A 24,033-nucleotide genomic window follows, 5' to 3' on the forward strand; every position below is an offset into this window, starting at 1 on the left:
AACTATTATCTGCCTTCCTGGCATATCTCTGTTTAGAATGCTTGGTGGATCATTGTTGAAAAGTTGTACTGAAAGTGTTAGCTGTTCAGTCGTGTCTAACTCTTTGTGACCCCATGGATTATAGCCCGCCAGGCTCCTCTGTCCAAGGAATTTTTCAGGCAAGAATACTGGAGTAGGTTGCCATTCCCTTCTCCAGGGCATCTTCCCGACCCAGGGATCAAACTCGGGTCACCACATCCTCATTGTCACAGACTAAGTGCCTTTTAGCCCAGGCATGATGGGCCTTTTAAATCTGGTCACTCAAGCAAAACTATTGAATGACTACTAAGTTCAAAGCATTGTGCTAGGTACTACTGAGTGTTCAAAGATGAGTGACATGCAGTCTGTATTCTCAGTAGAGGAGCTCATGGATTTGAATCTGATCATTAAATCCTTGGAACTGATTTGGACTTCGCAGGATCTGGACATTGCTGGTTCTGCATCTAGAGTTGTAGACTCATTAGTTACAGTGAGACGTCTGCATTTCATCTATCCATTCATTGAGTAAACATTTACTAAGCACATTTGCTCCTGGTTGATTTTTATCATCTTTAATTTTCCCGTCTTATCGATTATAATAACCCAGATCTATTTCCCAGGAGTATTCAAAATATAATAGAGTTAGAATCTATAGGACGAGACACCCAAACAGCACTTTATAGCTATTGTTGCCTAGAGGGTACAATTTGAAGAATGTTGCTGTAAGATCATTGTAAATAGAGGCAAACTTACTAAATCTGGAAACCCTGGCACCTGGCACCTTCTGAAAGCAGAAAGGAACTGTCCAAAAGGGATACAGTTTCAAGGATGGCCTTGGCCAACCTGTGGGATCTCTGGAGCCATGATGACCCTTTTGAGTTGTCCCTAGTTGAGTTGAAATGATCAGTCCTTTATACTCACACTGATCAATTATTGGATAGTGGCCACCAAGCATGACCTTGAACTTGGAGGTTCGGTGTAGTTGAGGCAGTCTCTGAAGGGGTGACAGCTGGTGTTGGTTTGCTGAGAGCACTCTTAGGAACCAGAGCAACAAGCTCTTCACACGGGGGAGCTGGGCTGCACACCTCAGAGTGCCCCATCCAGGTAGTACACCATGACTATTGCCTTGATGGTGGGAGTGCTAAGTCAAGTCTTCCATTTTCTAGTTATGGATCATGAATAGCCTAATTTAGGATGCTAATCAATGGCAGATTAGTTATGGCTAAGGTGAGTACTTGGTTTATATTTCCCCTATAAGTTTCCACTTGTGTGTATTAGTTGTTCAGTTGTGTCCAATTCTTTGCAACCCCCTGAACTGTGTGTGGCTCTCTAGGCTCCTCTGTCCATGGAATTCTCTGGTCAACAGTTGGAGTGGGTTGCCATTCCATTCTCCAGGGAATCTTCCCAATCCGGGGATCAAACCCGGGTCTCCTGCATTGCAGGCAGAGTCTTTACCATCTGGGCCACCAGGGAAGCCTAAGTTTCCATAATATTCCTTACTCTAATAGTAAGTTTTGGTTTACCAAGGACAGTCCCGTTTTCCTGGGACCACTCAGGTTAGGACTGTTGATCAATTAACATCTGTTAATTATCTTTGCTATCCTAACATTCCCAGACATATTTTCCATTTGGATGATAACTTGTATGCTCATCTTGCTTAGTATGTTTAGAAAAATTTATTTGCATATTTATCCTCTAAATGTCTCTCTGGCCTGTTTATCTAATGAATGCAACAGTCTGTTCTTTTCTCTCTCTTTTTTTTTTTTTCTCTCTCTCATTTTAAAGAGGCAGAAGTGATCTGGATTAACTTTGTATTTTTACTTTATTTGACCCACAAACAAATGCCTTTCATCTTGATTAAATTCTTCATCAGCAAACTTTAAACTGTGAAATTGCAGCATATTCCAAAAAGTGTGTGACTAAAATTTCTTGTCATTAGGTGCTAAGTTGTGTCCAGTTCTTTTGCAACATGGACTATAGCCTGTCACGTTCCTTTGTCCGTGGGATTTTCCAGGCAAGAATCCTGGATTGGGTTGCCATTTCCTTCTCCAGGGGACCTTCCTGACCCAGGGATCGAACTTGAGTCTCCTGCATTGGCAAGCGGATTCTTTACCACTGAGCCACCAAGAAGTGTATTGTGATTAAAATGACTGAAATATATTTGCTGTGTCTCCCTATCCATTGCCCCATTAAAATTGTATTGAATATGTATAATGACATTTATTTCCTGTGGTTTATTTTGTATCTGAGTCACAAATGTTTATGTCCTTATTTATCTTTCTATTCAAAGAATCTGGGACTTGAACTATTTTTCTGATGAAGTTGGTCTTTTTTCTGGAAGGATAGTCTGACCTATTCAGATTTGTGTCCTGAGGAAATATTGGTTACTTAGAGGCAGGCAGTTTTACAGCTGCTTTTTCATAATTTTTTTTTCAGTTTTTAAAAATTCTTGTTTATTTAAATATCTTTTATAGACAAATTAGAATACTTATAAGCATAGTTATAACATGGTAGACATACATATAAATAAATGTATAAGTACTTCAGACAAAATTTAATACATATTAGACAAACGGATAACATGCTTACATTTGGTGTTAAGGTATATTTACATGAATATTGAAAAAAAATGTTTTCACAAAAACTGCTATAAAATGTTCACATTTGTCTTATAATAAGTTAGATTTCCTACACTGATGTTTTATGAAAATTATGTAAAGATCTAATTTAGTCATTCACCTCATATGGTACCATTGTTTGTAAATAAAGCATATTTTTGTCAATAGCAATGTACATTTAACTCTTAATCATGTAACAGTTTATCAAGACCATGCCACATTTATTAAACAAACATGCATGCCACATTAAAACTTAATTCATGTACTTTTGTGCACGGTGTTTAGTTATGCTATGGCACTCTATCTTCGTGAAAAATATATTTAAGATTTGGCACAGAATCAATAAATTGTATTGACACTAATCAGAACAAATGTGATTTAAATTTTCCATGGCACAGAAAATACTCTTTCACAATTTATCTCTTCCCTTTATAGTTTTGGACCAATGGCAGTTTGCTCTTTTAGTCAGAATAGACAGTGGATATTCACAAATTAAAAGCCCTGTCTAGGTGTTTTGCCTATACTCTAGCTGGAAATGAATCAGCTGTAGTTTTTCTGGCAGTTAAACATTTCCTTCTGTATTGTGGCCAACAAATGTCTAAATAAGGGCTTTATCAGCAATAATACATATCATAAGCTTCTTTTCTCTGGGAGGCAGAGAGGTTGGAAGGAAATGGGGGTCTCATCATAAACTGTAAATACAAGAGGTAAGGAGAGAAAATGCAACTGAAGCAGAAGCAGGGGATGTTCTTGTAAAGCTGGTGAGAGAGCAAACCATGAAGTAGCAAAAAATAAAGATAGGAACCTGGGTCTCCATCAAGGTGAAGAAGACTGCCATGGGCTTAAGGAGACTGTCATTCAAAAGAAACAGTATCCAGAGCATTCTTCATACAGCATTCTTGTCTCAGCAAACTACTGTTGCTTTCTAGGAAAAGTTGTAAATTTCCACATCAATGTCTAAATTAACACTGAAGAAATTAAGCTGACTGGCAACTTTTTTTTTTTTTTTTGATCTGAATTCATTCATAAACAGTGAAAGGAGAAAGGGGATAACATTAAGTTTTCCTCCAAACCAGGGAAGTCACACTCTGAGTAGATATTTCAGAGTTGTGTTAAAAAAAAGTCTCAGTTCTTTTTCACATTTTTTCCAAGATAAATGTGAGGTGCTATATTTTGAGAGACTGGTTGACAAAATCTCCTTTCAAAAAGTCTTGATAAATTAATCTTTGTATTTATTACTAGGGGAAAAGGAAGTTGATCTTAGGTTTAATTTTTATACAAATGTGCTTTATTCTAAAAAAAATAGAGCAATGAATAATATATTATTATTTGCTTCACGATCCTTGCTTTCTGATAACGTTTAAGGGCCTTTACAAAAAACATCAGATGAGTGAAATAAAATTGGCAAACTTTTGTTTTAAAGTTTGTTAAGGTGCACACAGACATAACGATTACAAACCATAGAGTACTGAGTTTTCGAGAGTGAAATCATACCAAAACCTTGGTAAGGTTTCGCTGACATCATAGGAGAGTAAGTGTTCAGGAAGGTCACTGATGGTACCCTGCCTGGCACACGTGTAGGGCCAAGGTGAAGGGTACATCACTCAGAAGCTCAGCCGTTAGTGAGCTGTTCTCCAGGGTCTGGCCTCCCTTATTTTCCGTCTCAGGCCCTGCCACAGTCACACTGGATGAGTGTTTCTTTGCCAATTGTTAATTCCTTGCAGAGATGACTCATGACAAAATTTCAAAACCAGTTCCCTCATTCATTTGTGGGTTTATCCCCCTGAGCTGTGAATGACCAGGCTCCTCCAAAGGCTGGTTGTCTTCTGCATCTCAAGTGTTGCCTCTTGCTGCCACTCTTTGTTCATGTGCTGTATCTCCTAAAAGGACAAATCCGTCTGCTTCTGTCTGGTACCGACGGCTTTTTAGGTTCAGGAAGCTTTCTGAAGAAGTGAAACATTGCTGCCGCTCCTGTTACCCAATACTTGTGCCTCAGTCCGCCTTGCTTCCGGGGTTCAGCTTTTTCAGAAAATTTTATTGGAAAACATTTAATTTTTACCCTGGGTAGATTTAATAGTTTATAGGACCACTTTATTCACAAAGAAAACTAATTTAGAACTAGCTGTGGGTTCCAAAGATACTGAGGTCTTCAGTTTTTTTAACCCACCAGGAGGTAATTGGTTGTCACCTTAAACCACGACTACTTCTTTTTCCTAATTGTTGTTTCTTTGCACTCTTCTCACGGTTTCTGGCCTTTGCTTGTGGCAGAGATGTCATAGGGAACGGGATTCACTGGTGGACTCAATTTGCCCATTTGTGATTCTTTGGACAGAGAAGTCAGCCGCTGTTGTTTTGATGTTTGGCGTCATTTAGATAACTTCAACAGAGAGTATGCCAGGGATGTCCAACTTCTTAATCACATTCCCTTTACAAAAAAAAAGTTAGAAAGTGGTGGTATGACTTTATACTTAATCTTTAACAAATGAGAAGTCGAAGTCATTTATTTAAATGGTCAACCATCTATACTTATGCATTCTTCACATTTTCATTGACTCAGGGGATCATGGAGTTACACAAAGATATTAGCCTAAAACTTAAGCAAAGGTGGCAAAATATAAGAAAATGGTATGCTGTATGAATATCTTTCCTCACTTTTTAATTTTTAAAACTTATTTTTTAGTATGTTGAAGTATAGTTGATTTACAATGTTGCATTAGTTTCTGGTGTACTGCAAACTGATTTAGTTATATATATATATATATATATTCTTTTTCATATTCTTTTCCATTATGGTTTATCATAGGATATTGAATATAGTTCCCTGTGCTATACAGTAGGACCTTGTTTTATCCATCCTATATATAATAGTTTGCATCTATTAATCTCAAACTCCCAATCCATTCCTACCCGCTCCCCACCCTACCCCACCCCCCCCAACCCTGGGAACAACAAGTCTATTTTCTATGTCTGTGAGTCTGTTCCTGTTTCACAGATAAGTTCATTTGTGTTGCATTTTAGATTCCACATATAAGTGATATCATATGGTATTTGTCTTTCTCTTTCTGACTTCCCTCGCTTAGGATGATAACCTCTAGTTCCATCCATGTTGCTGCAAGTGAATATCTTCTATTCCTGTTACTGTATTATCAGTAACCATAAGTTTACCTGAAATGTTAATCTTACTCAATTATCTTAAATTAAGTAAGAAGTAATTCAGATATTACTTATTCTTTTCTAACTCAGTCCAAGGCTGTTGGGCATTGAAAAACTTTCAGAGTAGGCATATTTTTTTTCCCTTCACATGAACTCACAGCCACTAACCACCTAAGTAAGCATTAATTGAGTTTGTTTGCAGTACTTTGTATCTGTCCCTCTTACAACTGTTGCAGGAAGGGAGACCCCTTCCGGGGCCTGAAACTGGGCTCTTGTCTAACACTTGGAAATGAATTGTCTGAGGAGACACATGTGCTGACAAAGCAAGAGATTTTATTGGGAAAAGGCACCTGGGTGGAGAGCAGTAGGGTAAGGCTCACAGTGGCTCACAGTCTCAGATTTTATGGTGATGGCATTAGTTTCTGGGTTGTCTTTAGCTAATCATTCTGACTCAGAGTCCTTCCTGGTGGTGCATGCCTTGTTCAGCCAAGATGGATGCCAGAGAGAAGGATTCTGGGAGGTGGTCGGACATGTGGTGTCTCCTTTTGACCTTTCCGGAACTCTTCCGGTTCCATGTTCCTTACCAGGACCTCCTGTCGTAAAACAGCTCATGCAAATGGTTAGTATGGTGCCTGGCCAGGGTGGGCAGTTTCAATCAGTGTGCTTCCCCTAACACAATAATCTTGGAGCTTCAGAAGTAGATTTGTCCTTATAGTTTTTAGCTGCCATAGGAATTGCAGCTTATCTTAGGTTTTGTTTATCACTTGGTTGAATATTTTAAATTATCATGTGTTTCAGGAATATCCAATTTTTGTACCACCTGACCTAAAGTCTGTGGTCTCTGTGAGATTATGTAATCACATCCTTAATGCATATATATAATCACTACTTAAATGTGCTGAATTCTAGAAGTTTGGTTCCAAATAGCAAAAAGTTTAGTTTGGTTATTTCAGAAAGTAAAGACACATTCATATAGATTTGATTGCTTTTTTTTTTTTTTCTTAAGTTTTTTTTTTTTTTTTTTTGATGTGAACTGTTTTTAAAGTCTTCATTGAATTTGTTACAATATTGTTTCTATCTTATGTTTTGGTTTTTTGGCCTCAAAGCATGTGGGATCTTAGTTCCCCGATCAGGGATTGAACCCATATCCTCTGCATTGAAAGGTGAAGTCTTAATCACTGGACTATCAGGGAAGTCCCTAGAGTTGAATTCTAAATCCAAAGAAGCCTAGCTCTGATTATCTAATCTAGTCTTTCAAAATAAACATTTACTGAATGTTTGCAATAAATAATTCAATAATGTGTTGAATAGCAAGTGCTAATGCTGTCCTTCCTTCTTGCCTGCTGACTCCAGGCCAGTCCTCTCTGTTCCTAGCGTGGCTCACCGCCAGCCTCACCAGCACTCCTGTCAATATCCACATGGATGCTCTTCTTAATTTTTTGTCCTTTGCTCTAGGGATCTTGCGTTCTATCCCACCTTAGCTTTTCACTCTTATGGTCCTACCCCAGACTGTCATTCCTAGTCCCTCCATCCTCTCAATTTGAAACCTTCTCAACTCTGATCTCCACCTTGAACCTCCCCAGCTCACTGCCTCTCATGCCTCCACCCTAACAATCCTTTGACCATCTTGATCCTTGAAATTCGTGAATCCTGCCACCCTACCACTGACTCTCACTCCCCTGATGACCTTTCTTCCCTTTATACCCACTTTAAATTCCATGCCACAATTTGCTTGGCAAAATTCAATGCTGGTTAAATCCATCATTGTCTATATCCTCAATCCTGAGCTGAATATTGTTGGAGCAAAACATATCATCTTGTCAAGTGAACTCACTTTCAGCTCAATACTGGTGACCTTCAGGGCCCACCCAGGCTACACGTTCCTGTATGACTATTTCATATGCTTTTTTCTCAACACTGCCTCCCCAGAATTCCCTAGTGGTCTAGTGGTTAGTATTCCACACTTCCACCACGTGGGCACAGGTTTGATCCATGGTCTGGGAACTAAGATCCTGCATGCCACAGTGCGACCAAAAAAAAAAAAATACACTGCCTCCCCCATCCTTGTGTGTGTGTGTGTGTGTGTGTGTGAGTTGCTCAGTTGTGTCTTTGAGACCCCATGGACTGTAGCCCACCAGGCTCCCCCATCCTTCTCTTAGCTAATAGTCTAATTCACATTTAACTAAGATAGATGGAGCGAACAGAGAACTTCAGCAAACTCCCCACTGCATCTCTCCGTGTTCCAGCATCAGTGCCCACATGTGCTTTCCCTCTGAATGAACATAAGGGTCCCTGTCACTCTCCACACCAGACCCCTTCTTTGTCTGTCACAGTCTCAAGCACATGGTTCCACTCGTTTGTCCTTCTCTCCATTTCGTTAGCTTTCTCAATCATCAGTTTCTGCCCCTGCAACAAATATCCTTCTGTTTCTTCTGTCTTAAAATAATCCCTCTACTGATTCCATATTCTTCTCCAGCTAGTTGTTGCTCCTTTTCTCTTCTTAACAGCAAATTTCTCCAAGTAAAATTGTTATTATTCCTTGTCTACAATTTCTATTCTCCCATCCCTCTTGAATTAGGCCTTTGTTTTCTCCCTTCCTCCCACCTGGCAGACACTGTTATATCTGGGTCACCAGTTAGAAAATGGTCAGCCCTCATCTCACTTTTCTTTTTTAAATTAATTTATTTTTTATTGAAGGGTAATTGCCTTACAGAATTTTTTGCTGTTTTCTGTCAAACTTCAACCTGAATCAGCCGTAGGTATACATACATACATACATACATCCCCTCCCTTTTGAACCTCCCTCCCATCCCCCTCCCCATCCAACACCTGTAGGTTGATAGAGAGCCCCTGTTTGAGTTTCCTGAGCAAATTCCTGTTGGCTATCTATTTTACTTTTCAGTTGACAGCACGTGGCTCAGGTCACTGTAGTCTATTAGGATCACTTCATCTGACTTCTAGGCCAGCATGTTCTGCTAGTTTGACTCCAAATTCTGGCTATTATGTCCTTTCCAAGGTTGCTAATTATTTTTCACATCTTGTCTTTTAAAAATGAATGAATTAATTGGCTTTGTTGGCTTTCAGTTGAGGCACGTGGGACCTTTGTTGTGTCAAGCAGGATCTTTCATCACGGCACATGGACTCTAGTTGTGGTGCATGGAATCCCTAGTTGTGGTGCATGGAATCCCTAGTTGTGGTGCGTGGACTCTCAGGTTGTGACATGTGGACTCTCAGGTTGTGGCGCATGGACTCTCTAGTTGTGGCGCGTGGACTCTAGTGGTGCGTGGACTCTCTAATTGTGGCACGTGGACTCTCTAGTTGTGGCGCACGGACTCTCTAGTTGTGGCACATGGACTCTAATTGTGGCGTATGGACTCTCTAGTTGTGGCGTGTGGACTCTCTAGTTGTGGTGCATGGACTCTAGTTGTGGCGTATGGACTCTAGTTGTGGTGCATGGACTCTCAGGTTTTGGCGTGTGGACTCTCTAGCTGTGGTGCGTGGACTCTCTAGTTGTGGCGCTCAGGCTCTCGAGTACTCGGGCTTCAGTACTGCTGTATGTGGGCATGTGGGATTTTAGCATCCCGACCAGGGATCAAACCTGTGTCCCTTGCATTACAAGGTGAATTCTTAGCCACTGGACCATCAGGGAAGTCCTCACACCATGTCTTTTTAGCACTAGGTTTTTTCTCTCCATGTACCCATTTAAATATACTTGGGAGTCTCATCAGTCCCATGGTTTTTAATCTTCATTCTGAAGACTTCCAACTCATATACCTAACAGTCCAATGAACGGCTTTCCCTCTGTGTATGAAGGCACAGCTCAGATGTAACATCTTCACAGTGGGACTGCTGATCTCTCACCTCCACCTGCTTCATAAATTTTCCCTTCCTTGAGCGGTGGTAACTGTCCTTAGGCTGCCCAAGTCAAAAAGTCTGTAAATCATCCTGTGCACTTCTCTGACTCTGCTTCACGTCCATTTCTTCAGTAAATCCTTCTGACACTATCTTTATACTGTCTATCTGGATGCTTGCACCTTTGCTGCTCTTCTGTGTCATCATCTCTTGCTGGGGTGATTGGAGCCTCCTGTTATCAGTCTTGCCGGGTCCATATTTGCCTATGTACAGGCTGTTCACCAAGGACCAGCCAGAGGGCTCCTGCTGGAATACGATTTGGAGGATGGGTGACTTTGCTCCATGACTTCCCGTCTTGCTCACATGCTTACTGACTCATTCTCACAGGCAAAGTCAGAATGTCTACTGTGACCACGCCCTCCCTCCCCCAACCCTACAGGGCCCTGTCTGACCTCTCCCACCTCCCCAGCCCATCACCTTCACTCTTCCACTTCATGTCTTCCCACAATTTCTCTTACTCCACACCAGGCCCTCTGGACTTGATAACTTGCCTCTAATATGCTGAACATGTTCATAGCCCAGGACCTTTGCACTCACTGATCCCTCTGTCCAGAACACTTATGCCCTGGGATGTATGCACGGTACATTTCCTCACTTTCTTCAGCTCTTCCTTTAAATGTCATCAGGCAGTGGTGCCTCCCTGATCTTCCTGGTTAAGACCACTGGAGTCCCACGTCCTCTCCCCTAAATGCTCCCTGCTTTACTCTTCTCTCTAGCTCTTGTCATTCTCTCATACACTATGTATATTACTCATTTATTTATTTTGATTAATTAAATTTACGTATTTCTGCCTGTGCTGGCTCTTTTTTGCTGCACATGGGCTCTCTCATTGCCATGAGTCGTGGGCTACTCTCTAGTTGCAGTGCAGGGGCGTCTCATCGCGGTGGCTTTTCTTGTGGAGCACAGGCTTTAGAACACGAAGGCTGAGTAGTTGCGGTGCACAGGCTTAGCTGCCCCATGGCATGTGGAATCTTCCTGGATCGGGAATTGAACCCGTGTCCCTTGCATTGGCAGGTGGATTCTTGACCACCGGACCACCATGGAAGTCCTTTGTCATTTATTTTGTTTTTATTGTCTGTTTCTCCTGACTAGTAAGTTCCATGAGGATAGGATTTTTTTTTTTTTTTTTTTGGTTTTGTTTGCTGCTGTGTCCTCTGCATCAAGAATAGAGTCTAGACAATATTAGGTACTTTATAAACATTTGAACAATTGTATGAATTATTTTAATCTTTTCAGTATTGTGAGCAATTTGTTGCAGATAATGGAACTGAGGCTTAGGAAGTGTAGTAATTTGTGGTGATAGTACTTAAACCCAGAACAGGCTTGACTCAGAGTGCAATCCCTGTATGCATTAATTCACCCGTTGAAATATGGCATGTATGAACTTTATGTTAGGTTAATTGCATTCTAAAGAAGTTACCAGTACTTTGGCCACCTCATACGAAGAGTTGACTCATTGGAAAAGACTCTGATGCTGGGAGGGATTGGGGGCAGGAGGAGAAGGGGACAACAGAGGATGAGATGGCTGGATGGCATCACTGACTCGATGGGCGTGAGTCTGAGTCCGGGAGTTGGTGATGGACAGGGAGGCCTGGTGTGCTGCGATTCATGGGGTTGCAAAGAGTCGGACACGACTGAGCGACCGAACTGAACTGAACTGAAAGAAGTTACCAGAACTGTGCATTTTATTTATGCTCTTACCCTCCATCATGACCTCTTTGAGAGATAATAGAAACAAATTTTTAAAAAATTTATGTTTTTCTTTTCTTTTCAAAACAGATTTTTAATATTTAGTTCTTGTTGAAGCAGTTTCTGTGATTTCATAGGAAGTTGTTGGAGAGAGTTATTAAACAGTTTCCTCAAACCATTTGGAAGTAAGAGCTGTAGGAAACTCTACTTTTGCCTTCTAGCAATAAAAAGGGCTATACTAACTGAGATGAAAAATATCTGAATCCAGGCACTTGAACCAGCAGAGAATAGGTAGGAACCCTGTTCATCTGGTGATGGTGCTTCCAGTATTTCAGGCTTCAGGATTCTGCACTTGGCAGCTGGAATCTGTGTTCATTTTCAATTAATGAATTGCACTTGGTCAGTGGAAGCCTAGCTCTTCAGCGGTTATCAAGCTCCTTGCAGTCAGATGGAGAACTGATGAAGGATGGAGATCACGATTTTAGTAGATAGTCCCAGGTGATCACGATTTTAGTAGATGGTCCCAGGTCCCAATGAGTATGAATCAGGCTGTAAGTTTCTGCAGCTGCCTTGAGAGTACAAACTGTAGGATGTGTCTACTGGGTGTTTTCCCAACACTTCCCCTCTGTGTGGTTCACTGTCAAAGGAATGATTGAACTGCAAGTGAGTTCTGTGCACCGAGAAGAATGGGTATCCTTGGGTTATGGACATGAAACATGAATCCTGATCAGTCACCAGACTTTTGGTCCCCTGGCTAGATTGTTGGCTAGGCCATTGCTTATTCAGCTCTCTGAAATGAGAATTTTTCATGAAATCCTGATACTGGCCAAGAGGTGGTGAAATTTCAGGTGAAAATTGAGTTGTATGATGCAGATAATGTATCCTGCAGATTAATAGAAATCAGAGCTCCTAATGTAGGGGGCCAGGGCTCAATCCCCGGTCATGGAACTAGATCCCACATACTGCAACTAAGAGCCTGCATGCTGAAATGAAGATCAAAGATCTTGCGTGCCGCAACTAAGACCTGGCACAGCCAAAGAAATAAATATTAAAAAAAAAAAAAAGTACTGAGTCTGTGTGTCTTCATCTTAGCTGTCTCAAGTCATTTAGCCTGGGCAGGTCTCCCAGGGGAGTCCGTCCCGGCCGTGCTTCCTTTCCTTTCAGGGTCAAGTCTCCTTCTATTCAGGCCTGCTTTTTGGTTCTCCCATGCCTTTAAGTAGTCGTTGGTTATATTCTCTCCATATTTGAATCATTTGATGTGAGAGTGTTCATGTGAAGAAACCTCTGCCATGACCGAGGTTGGAATTTCAGTAAGTACTAAGTGAAAGTGAATGTGAAGTTGCTCAGTCGTGTCCGACTCTTTGCAACCCCATGGGTTGTAGCCTACCACGCCCCTCCATCCATGGGATTTTCCAGGCAAGAGTAGTGGGTTGCCATTTCCTTCTTCAATAAGTACTAATGCATAGTTTTTTCATTATCATTCAGTTCAAAATACTTTTTGGTTTCCATTATAATTTCTTCTCTGGGACGTGGGATATTTAGCCATGTGTTTAATGCTTTTTTTTAGGTTTAAAAGTCTTTTTGAGACACTGTCCTCCGTCATCCCCTTCTCCTCTTGCCTTCGATCTTTCCCAGCATCAGGATCTTTTCTAATGAGTCGGCTCTTTGCATCAGGTGGCCCAAAGTATTGGAACTTCAGCTTCATCATCAGTCCTTTTAATGAATATTTAGGATTGTTTTCCTTTAGGATTGACTGGTTTGATCTCCTTGCTGTCCAAGGGACTCTCAAGAGTCTTCTCCAACACCACAGTTCAAAGGCATCAATCACAAAAAACTAACCAAAGTGATCACATGGATCAGTCTTATCTAACTCAATGAAACTATGAGCCATGCTTTGTAGGACCACCCAAGATGGACAGGTCATGGCAGTGAGTTCTGACAAAACATGGTCCACTGGAGAAGGGAATGGCAAACCACTTCAGCATTCTTGCCTTTCATACTGCCCATGAGCAGTATGAAAAGGCTGTACATTACATGACTCTTTATTTTGTAACTGGAAGTTTGTAACTTTTGACCACCTTCACTCATTCTTATTAACCCTCACTCCTACTTCTGGCGACCACCAACCTATTCTCTGTGCTTATGAGCCTGGGTTTTTGTTTTTGCTTCTTTTTTTCCCCTCCAGATTATACATATGAATAAAACCACACAGTGTTTTTTGTTCTCTGTCTGACATAGTTTACTTAGCAAAATACTCTGTAAGTCCATCCAAATGGCAAGATTTCATTCTTTGTTATGGCTGAGTAATATTCCATTGTGTATGTATGTGTGTTTGTGTCTGTGTATATCTGTCTATCTATTTATCTATATGTGTCACATCTTCTTTATCCATTCATCAATCAATGGACCCTCAAGTTACTTCCATATCTTGGCTATTGTAAATATTATAGCAGTGAACATGAGGGTGCAGATGCATATATCTTTAAAAAAATTTGCTGTTGGCTTCTAGCTTAATTTCACCATGGTCTGAGATTATACCCTGTATGATTTTAATCTTTTAGATGTTGTTGATTGAATATATAGCTCGGTCTGTAGTCAATTGGTGTCCGTATTCTGTGTTTACTTGAAAAGAATTTGTATTCTTAGCTCTTGGGTGCTCTGTGTCAGTTATGTTTGTTAACCATGTTCAAATACTCAATAGTTTTTACTTTTTTATTTTGATGTGCTTTTTCTGTCAGCAAGACTTGTACATGAAAATCTCCCACTGTATTGGGAATTTTATCTAATCATCCTTTTAATTCTGTTAATTTTTTCTATTTATTTGCAGTTTGTATTGTTATATGGGACTTCCCAGGTGGCTCAGTAGTAAAGAATCTGCCTGCCAAGCAGGAGATGAGGGTTTGATCCCTTGATTGGGAAGATCTCCTGGAGGAGGAAGTAGCATCCCACTCTAGTATTCTTGCCGGGAAGATCGCATGGACAGAAGAGCCTGGCGGGCTACAGTCCATGGGGTTGAAAAGAGTCAGACATGACTCAGAGACTGAGCATGCACATCACTTATACGAGTATAAATTTAGAATTATGTCATCCTTATGAATTGACTCCTTTAACAGTATGAATTTTCCCTCTTTATGTCTGGTAGTACCTTTTCCCTTAAAGTCTACTTTGTTTGCTTTTAATATAGTGACATCAACTTCTTTTGGTTTAGGTTTTTCATTTTGTGTGTGTATTTTTTTTCCTTTTCCTTACATTTACTTTATTTTTTTAAGTAGCTGGGTTTTACTTTCTTTTATTCTAGTGTGATAATCTTTCTCTTAATTTAGGACATTTAGGTTACTTAGTTAATATAATTACTATATTTACATTGAAACCAACCATTGTACTATTTCTTTACTGTTTCATTCACATGCTGCTTGTTTCCTCTACCTCACGGTTATTAACTCTGAATTTTCCATTGTATCATGCATCACATTACTCTCATTTGTCATATGACGGTAACTTTCTTATCTTTTGTAGGTAAAGATAGAGTTTTTAATACCCCACTGTGTGAACAAGGAATCGTTGGATTTGGAATTGGAATCGCAGTCACCGGTGCTACTGCCATAGCAGAAATTCAGTTTGCAGATTATATTTTCCCTGCTTTTGATCAGGTGAGAAAATTGCATTTTGCCATAATGGAGCATCTCTAAGGCAAGTCCATGAAGTTTGGAACTTTTAACTCCAGTCTCCCACCCCCTATCTTAGGAACTTTTTGTTACCTTTGAGCTATTTTGTTATGGGCATATATTTAAAGATTAGATAAAATGGCTTAAGAAAATGGATGGGAATAAAAAGACTCATCATGAGATGTCCATTCTCTCTTTTCTCTTCAGATTGTTAATGAAGCTGCCAAGTATCGCTACCGGTCTGGGGACCTTTTTAATTGTGGAAGCCTCACCATCCGGTCCCCTTGGGGCTGTGTCGGCCACGGGGCTCTCTATCATTCCCAGAGTCCTGAAGCTTTCTTTGCCCACTGCCCAGGAATCAAGGTATTCTCACAACATAATTTGCTTGCTCTCCATTTGATGTTTCCATTTTGGTTCGTTTTATCAGTATTAACTAATATGCTTATCTAGAGAAAAGCAATTAGAATTTTTGGAATTTATGTGAATTTAATTGTTTTTAAGAAAGAGAGCTTTTATTTCTTTTAGATTAAGCACCCAGCCCAGGTTTATAGACTGTTCTTGAAGTCACACTGGCTTGACCCTGATGTTAATTTCATACACTTCAAATAATAAGGCCAAGAACATAGTTTATCTTCCATCTCTTTCAAAGCTCTCTTTCTATTTTTTTGCAATAAAAATCATATTTATTTATCAAAATAGCATATTTTACCAAGACATGAAAAATGAAAATGACAAAGTAAGATATACATTCCTATCTATCTTTGACACGTTTCACGAATTTGTTCAATAGAAAGGCCGTACTTGCAAATTCCATTTGAGCAGAAAGCTCTGTTTCTTTCTTTCTTTTGTGTTTTTAAAATATTTTTATTGGAGTATAGGTGATTTACAATGTTATTAATTTCAGGTGTACAGCTAAATGAATTAGTTACACGTATAGTTACATATATCAACTCTTTTTTTTAGATTCTTTTCCCATATATAGAGCATTACAGAGACTTGAGTAGAGTTCCCTGTGCTATACAGCAGGTTCTTAACGGTTATCTATTTTCTTAAGAAAAACTTTTTGTTTTGTATTGGGGTACAGCCAGTTAACAATATTTTGATAGCTTCAGGTGAACGGCAGAGGGACTCAGCTCTACATATACATGTATCAATTCTACCCCAAACTCCCCTCCCATCCATGCTGCCATATAACATTGAACAGAGTTCCATGTGCTATACAATAAGTTCTTGCTGGTTATCCATTAAAAATATAGCAGTGTGTAAAGCTCTGTTTCTTTCTAATGGAGCTTTCTCACTCAACAGTTGATTCTGGCATAATTTAAATAAATCTACTGCTTAGATCATATTTACCTCACAGTCAGAGGAGTAAAGCTTTTGCTTTTAGTCTGTTCCTTACTTTTTAAATAGCGACAGAAGACTTTGTTACCTTGGTGTGTTTTCTAGTCCAAGGTAAGGTAATACTTACTCAAGCAATTAATTTTGCAGCCTCTCTTTCTTTTATAGCCTTCCACAATAATTTTAGGTCTTTTGATTAAAAAAAAATATTTTTAATTATTTTATGTCCTTTTAATAATATTTTCTTTTTTATTTTCTGAAAAGCTTTCCAGTGAGTCATTATAGAAACTCATAGATATGTCTACCCAGGGCTTTATGCCTGTTTTTCGATAACAGGAGTCATTTGTGGATGTGTGTGTATGTTTTATTACTTTTTCAACGAAATCAAAGTTGTAAAATTTTGTAGTTAAGTAACGGTTTGCATAATTTTTCAATATAAGCTGCAAGTAGTAGTGTGGGACAGAAACATTTCAGTCAACAGTTATTTTTGTGCTTGAGCTAAAGATCAATTCATGTTTAATGTCTGTATTTTTAAGACCTCGCTCCCCTCCACATTTTCTCTTTTATTTTATCCTAAATGAGAATATACATATAGTACAAAAGGCTAAAAATAAACATGAAGAAAAAACATGGTGTGTTACAATGAGCTATTTATTTAGCAGTCTATTTTCAGAAAATAGTGAGATTTGTGCTATTTTTTAAATAAAAATCCTTCACTAAAACCATATAAAAATGATTTTGAAAGTTCAGTTTGCTTCAAGCAATCTTATTTGAGTCTTTGTGATAAATTCAGGTACATTTTGATGATAACTCTTGCTATGTAACACTTAGGTGTATGCAGTTGTTTAAAAATGATTAAACTGGACAACAGTTTGTGATTTGAGCCAAAGTGATGTAGAAGTTAAGAACCTGATGAGTCAGAACTGGTGAAAATCTCTGATGTAGCAAGTGACATAACCTTGGGCAAGTTACTTGGTTCCTGCTTACACCTCATTCTTTTAATTTCTAAGTTGGGGAAAATAATAATTGCTACTTCATGGAATTGCTATGAACAGTAGGTGAATTAATCCACATAGTGAGTTTAGCCCAGTTAACACACTTGCTACCTGCTGCCTTTACTATCACTTTCCTCATTATCAACCTCATTCTCAAGAAGGTCCTGAGCCCTTTCTCCACCTGGAAGTGTGCCGGATCCACACTTTCTTTTTGGTTTTGCAGTGAAGTGAAAAAATAGAAAAAAAGAAGTGAAAGTGTTAGTCCCTCAGTCATGTCTGACTCTTCTGACCCCATGAACTGTACCCCACCTGGCTCCTTTGTCTATGGAATTTTCCAGGCAGGAACACTGGAGTGGATTGCCATTCCCTTCTCCAGGAGATCTTCTTGACCCAGGGATTGAACCTGGGTCTCCTGCATTGCAGGCAGATTCTTTACTGTCTAATCCACCAGAAACTTTTGCAGTAACTACATGTTATATTACCTCGATCATAAAGTTCAGTGGATTATTTTTCCACTTAAGAAGTGAAGGTCAGATTTATCATGAGAAAAGAGATTTTATTTAGCATGTTAAATTTAGAGAAGAAACTTGCATACCTTTGAAAACAGCAGTAGAATATTAGCAGAAAAGACTTTAGAGGTCAATACAGGAAGATATTGACAACTTTACTCATTTGTTTTGGTGAGTGCTCTTTGTGGTTTCCTTTTATTTTTTAATGTATGTGCAAGTTTAGCTCCTTGAAAAAATAACAATATCTTAATTACCAGAATATGGTAGGCATGTGATAAATATTTGTGGAACAAATGGGATTGTTTTGGACAATATGTAAATTTTATGATTAATAGTAATTAGTCTAAAAATACAAGATTTCTATATTAGTAACAATTGGTTATTTAAATTTTGACCCTTATAAATTAGTTTACTTGGAGATATTTTCACTAAAATTGTCTTTAAAAATAATCTGTTCTTGCAGGTGGTTGTACCCAGAAGCCCTTTCCAGGCCAAGGGACTTCTTTTATCATGCATAGAGGATAAAAATCCTTGTATATTTTTTGAACCTAAAATACTTTACAGGGCAGCAGGTAAAAGTTTCCTTTGTTTTATATTTATAAATGTCTTTATGCATTTTTTTGGCATAGTTCAAAATTAGAATTTTTCTTTAATAATCTTGATTTGTATTTCCATTTTAGAAAAAGATTCTGATTTCTTCTCATCTATAGTTTGTCCTCATCTATATATTTTAAGTTAACTTTAGGGGAAACCCTGTAGCTATTTAAATCTTAATTTTGGAAACAAGCAATATGAAGTGGTAGCAAGAATGCAGGGATTATGTTTGGCTACACAGTAGATGTTAAGTGGATGTGAGTTGAATAAAAAGGTGAATGAACTCATTGTACTAAATAATAAATGCCCTTTTAGCCAAAGTGTGTTTATAGGTCTTCATCTAAATTAGGATTCCTTTGAGAGTGAAATTGTTGTTCAGTCACTCAGTTGTGTCTGACTCTTTGTGACCCCATGGACTGCAGCATACCAGGCCTCCCTGTCCTTTACCATCTCCCGGAGCTTGCTCAAACTCATGTTCATTGAGTCGGTGATGCCATCCAGCCATCTCATCCTCTGCTGTCCCCTTCTTCTCCTGCCTTCAGTCTTTCTCAGCATCAGGGTCTTTTCCAATGAGTCAGCTCTTCACATAAGGTGGCCAAAGTACTGGAGCTTCAGTTTCAGCCTCAGTCCTTCAAAATGAATATTCAGAGTTGATTTCCATTAGGATTGACTGGTTTGGTATCCTTGCTGTCCAAGGGACTTCTAAAGAGTCTTCTCTAGCACCACAGTTCGAAAGAGAGTGAAGGGGCCACTATTAAGCTGTGACGTAAGGTCTACACTGGGATGAGCATCTGAGGCAGATGAAGTGTTTGATCACCCTCCTTCTAGCTCAGAATCATCATTCTGTAAACACTCATCAGTGATAGCTACTTTTTCAGCCCTAAAGGACATTTAATCATCAAACTGTTTATTCTGCCTAAAGTGTATTTTTATTTTGAATTTGAGAAACATTGCTGCAGGAGTCCAGCTCCAGCAGCCAGGGATTCAACCTGAAGGGGTGAGCGGTGTCAGTGAGAAACTGAGGCAGCCTCTCAGTTTTCGTGGACTGCCTGTTTATTTCAAGCTTATGATTCTCTTTTATACTTTTACAAAAGCATTAGGTCAGAGGTTTGATATTTTCAGTTCCCACTGACCCAGATTTGTTGTCTCCATAAATCACTGTTGCCCCTCAAAATGAGTTCCTTCCCCAGTGATTCTCTTATCTACTTTTTCTCATGTGTCCTTGTGAATACACTGTAACTCATGCTAATGTCTGGGCCGCATACCACATTCCTCAGTTTATTTCTTATCTTTCTAAGTCCTGTTTGCCCCTAGTATCCTAAGCTCACTATTTCTTAGAAAGAGCTTCTAGCTAGTAATATCTCTAAAGTCCCTAATTTCTATAAGCTTTAGTAGAATATGCTAACATTACAACATTCCTTAAATCTTTAGCTTCTAACTATTTTAATTATTCCTAAGACCTAAATTCGGCAAACTCTTTTGCCATAAACACTTTCCTCACAAATAGGCTTCAGATAGCAATCCCTCCCATGGCCTCAAGCTGTGGCCTGCATGCTCACCCTGGAACACTCTTTTGTAAAAGTCCTTGAACAAATGTCAGTGATTAACTTTATGAATTATTCTCTGAGCACAGCTGCAGAAGGCTTTGTGCCTTCTCATGCTCCTCTCAAAAACAATAAGCACCTTAATATTCTTTTCAGTCAGCTCAGCCGAGGAAAGGAAAAAACAAGTCAGAATCATAAAGCCTAATTCCTTCATTTTGGGTCCATGCCTGCGGAACAAAGGGAGGGGGTTAGGGCCGTTCCTCCATTTTGTCAGTAATGCCTAACGCGGCTCCTGACACATTGCTTTGGCAAATCATTCTTTTCCTTGAATAGTTAAGTTGAAAAACATTTCGTTTTATGGTGATGTGAATTGTGTACATTTAAATACATGTGTTAAGGTTTTAAGTGCTCAGTTGTATAGATTTGACAGTCTTATGTGTCTACAAACCACTATGTAAAATAAGACTGAAAAATTTTCATGGCTCCAGGAAGCTCCTTCCTGCCTTCTGTCTGCCAATCCCTTCTCCCTACCCCAAACTTGGCCACTTTCGGATTGCTTTTAGCACAGATTAGCGCACACAGTTTTGGGCTTCATCTAGACAAATCAGTGCTGTATATATTCTTCTGTGTTTGCCTTCTTTAGCTTAGCAGGATAGTTCTGAGATTCATTCATAATGTTACTTGTATCAGGGGTTTATTCCTTATTACTGAGTAGCATTTCCACTGTATGGATATTTCACAGTTTATCCCTCATTGACGAACAAATGACCATCATTGTTTTTAGTTTTTGTCTATTTTGTACAAGGCTGCTCTGGACATTCTTGCATAAGTGTTTTTGTGAACATGTTGTTTCTTTCTTTTTTAGAGGTGGTGGTAGGGAAATAAACATCTAGGAATAGAATTGGTGTGTCACAGAGTAGATGTAGGTTGAATGTTCTAAGACTCTACTGAAGAGTTTTTCAGAGTGGTTTTGCCATTTTACATTTCCCTTGGACATTTGTCAGATTTTCAGTTGCTCTTAAGCATACTTTAAATTCAATCTATGTAGTTTTTAAGAGCCCTACTATTATCTATCCCATTATGGAATTAAAAGTGACTAACAAAACAATTTGTAATCTTAGGTGAATAGGAAAACATCAGTGTCATACAGAGTAGCTGTCTGATTTCTAATTACTTTGAGTACTCTATGAGTATTGTATTTGTCAGGCCAAGCAATTCAAGCTAATCAATTAATACAGGTTTTTTTTTTTTTCCTTCAGTATTTAATAATAAAGACTGAGTAAGAAACATTTGGAAAATATTCACTTTGTTACAGATTTTGAAATTGGGATTGGTGAGGAAAATGTTTAATGTTATAGGATTCCCAGCTAAGAGAATGAGCTTGAGAAATTTGTTTTAGGTTTGGTGCTGGGAACAATTACGAAAGAGCCAGATGAGGATTGGGGCTCAAAAGTTTTTCTGCAGTTTCCCTGTGATTGATTCTGTGCCATTTCAGGGGCTTATTTTTATTGTGGTTTGGTTTTTCTGGCCACTGCCTGTGACTTGCAGGGCCTCAGTTCCTTGATGAGGAATTGAACCTGAGCCCATGGCAGTGATAGGGTTAGACCTAACCACTGGACCGCCAGGGAATTCCTTCAGGGACTCCTAACTGAACCTTTTCTTGATCCCAGTTTTGTGTGTTAGTCCCTCAGTCAGGGCCGACTCTTTGTGACCCCATGGACTTTAGCCCATGGGCTAAAATAATATGGTTTGACTTGTCTACTTCTAGGGATTTATTTCAGAGTATACTGATAAAAGTCTGAGAAAATGATACATTGGTACAAATGGCATCACATCACAGCACCATTTATAAGAACAAGGACTGGAAACAACCTATTTGCCCATCACTAGGGGACTTGAGGTTGGTTGAGTAAATTAAACTGGATCCATTTGATAGATTATACTTCAGATCTCTGTATACTGCTGTGTCAGTCAGGGTCTGGTCAGGCCTCACAAATAGTCCCACGGATAAAGTCCCTAAAAGAAGATAGAGTCTTTTTGAGGGGGAACAAGAATAGACAGTGACAGCCCCTTTGAGGCTTTAGATAGTAGAATATCATATAGAGAATGCAATAAAAGTAGGTTTTATATTTTAAAAAGACACTTGAAAATAGAAGTAGTAGACAAGCAAATTTGAATGTCTAGAATGTCTAGAAAAGAGAAATAAAAGATGAAAGAAAAAAAATGTCCTCTGATTTAACCAGAAATTACAAACAGATAAAGGAAAAATTAGTAAACTAAAAGATAAGGTAAAAAAAAAATTACCAGAAGGTCATCTAGAGAAGCAAAGAGAAGGAGAATAGGAAAGACATTGAGTATGAAGGGAGAATGAGGAGGTCTGAATATGTCTAAGGAAGAGAGTTGAGTAAGATTCCTAATAACGTTCATTAATAGAATTTTGCTGACAAAGAAATTCCTTGTCATCTTTTTGCGGCTCTACCATCGGAACTAGATTGATACAATAGGAAATATTTCAGGGGAGCCTCAGCTATTACTTATTTTCCCCTCCAGCAGTTATTTTCCCAAATGTGGAGTCATGTTTTCTCTATGATTCTTGAAGCATTTAAAAGATACTAAGTCAAGAGTTCCTTAGGAAGCTAAAGTATTAAGCATCTAAAAAAAATACAACTTGCTAACTCAAAGATGTGTTTTCCCTTAATGGAGAATTTTTATCTATATATCACTGAATCCTATTCAGAAACGGTTCAGTTATAGAGCATAACAGTTCTCCAAGGCTTTAGCTTGTGTGCACAGCTGTCTCCCAGTAGTTAATTTTTCGGTGTCTATTGGTCCTTTATTTTTCTGTGGGACATCTTCTTATGGGCACTGCTCTTAGTCTATTGCATTTGGTTCTGAAGGAGCTGAACTCCATCATCTCAGGGAATGGGTATGTGGCTCTAGTCCAGCTCTTCTGACTTTTCTGGGACTTCTGTATGGAGATGAAGCTGCATTTTCTGTGGGCAATTTGCCTGGGGTGATGTGGGACTGCCAGCCATGTCACTTGGTAAATGATGGTCTCTAGTAGAAGACTGTGAGGTCAAACACATGTGTTCACTGTGGGTGGAGAGAAATAGGAACCCAAAGTGAAAATCCTCGCCATTCCTGTTCTTTAGGTTAGTCCCTAAACTTCCCTGAGCTCGTTATTTCTTTTTTTTAAAAAAAATTATTTTCATTTATTTATTTATTGGCTGTGCTGCATGGCATGTGGAATCTTAGTTCCCTGATCAGAGATTGAACCTGTACCCCCTGCAATGAAAGCACAGAGTCTTGACCACTGGACCACCAGGGAAGTCCCCTGAGTTCTTTGTTTCTTGAATCTTAATTTGACTAATGAATTTCCCCCAGGTCCTTCTATTTAATCTCATTGTAAGTCAAACCGCCTTTGTGTTTCAGTCTTCTGTAAACTTTGCTGATAAAAATAGGTAACCTTGACTCATCTAACCTGATAGAGAAAAGATATTCTCTTTTAAAATGAAAACATCCTCAGTTGGATTAGCAAAATAAGCCGTGGCCTTTCACAGCTTGATGTAAATGCTACTTTTGTCCTCACGCTAAAGCAGGATGCTCATCTGTTTATAATAGTACTTATTACTTCATAAGGTTGAGATAATCCTTGTGTATGTATTTACTCACTGTTTATGTACTTTAAAAATACTTACATGCTAGACACAATGCAGTATTATGTAGGCCAGTTGTTAATCCTCACAATAACCTTGCCTGAAATTGTCGCTATTACTACTTTATCCATGAGGAACCTGAGGATGAAACAACTGCCCAAATCCACATGAACAGGATTCAAATCCAGACAGTCCATCCCTCAAGTCGAGTACTGGGCATATATTCTCAGATGGTTCTATTTAATTGCCACAAAAGCTCTGCCAGGTTGTATTATCCAGAAACTGAAGTTGAGAGAGTTTAAGAAACTTGCTCACAGAGGAATGAGTGATAGAGTTAGGTTT

General features: G+C 39.0%; 1 protein-coding gene across 5 annotated transcripts in view; it reads left to right on the forward strand.

The window, feature by feature from the left end:
- The window catches only part of BCKDHB (branched chain keto acid dehydrogenase E1 subunit beta), a 331,336-nt gene that overhangs the window by 39,383 nt on the left and 267,920 nt on the right, over positions 1-24,033 (forward strand). For all 5 annotated transcript variants that reach the window (XM_086316301.1, XM_086316300.1, XM_086316302.1 and 2 more), the window contains exons 4-6: positions 14,907-15,040; positions 15,263-15,418; positions 18,361-18,469. In XM_086316301.1, coding sequence (XP_086172427.1) covers positions 14,907-15,040; positions 15,263-15,418; positions 18,361-18,469 — 399 coding nt within the window. The remainder of the gene's footprint in view (positions 1-14,906; positions 15,041-15,262; positions 15,419-18,360; positions 18,470-24,033) is intronic.

The sequence above is a fragment of the Bos grunniens genome, chromosome 9 (genome assembly GCF_055505025.1).
Source record: "Bos grunniens cultivar Pamir isolate PY7600 chromosome 9, Bosgru_T2T1.0, whole genome shotgun sequence".
NCBI classification, from domain to species: domain Eukaryota; kingdom Metazoa; phylum Chordata; class Mammalia; order Artiodactyla; family Bovidae; genus Bos; species Bos grunniens.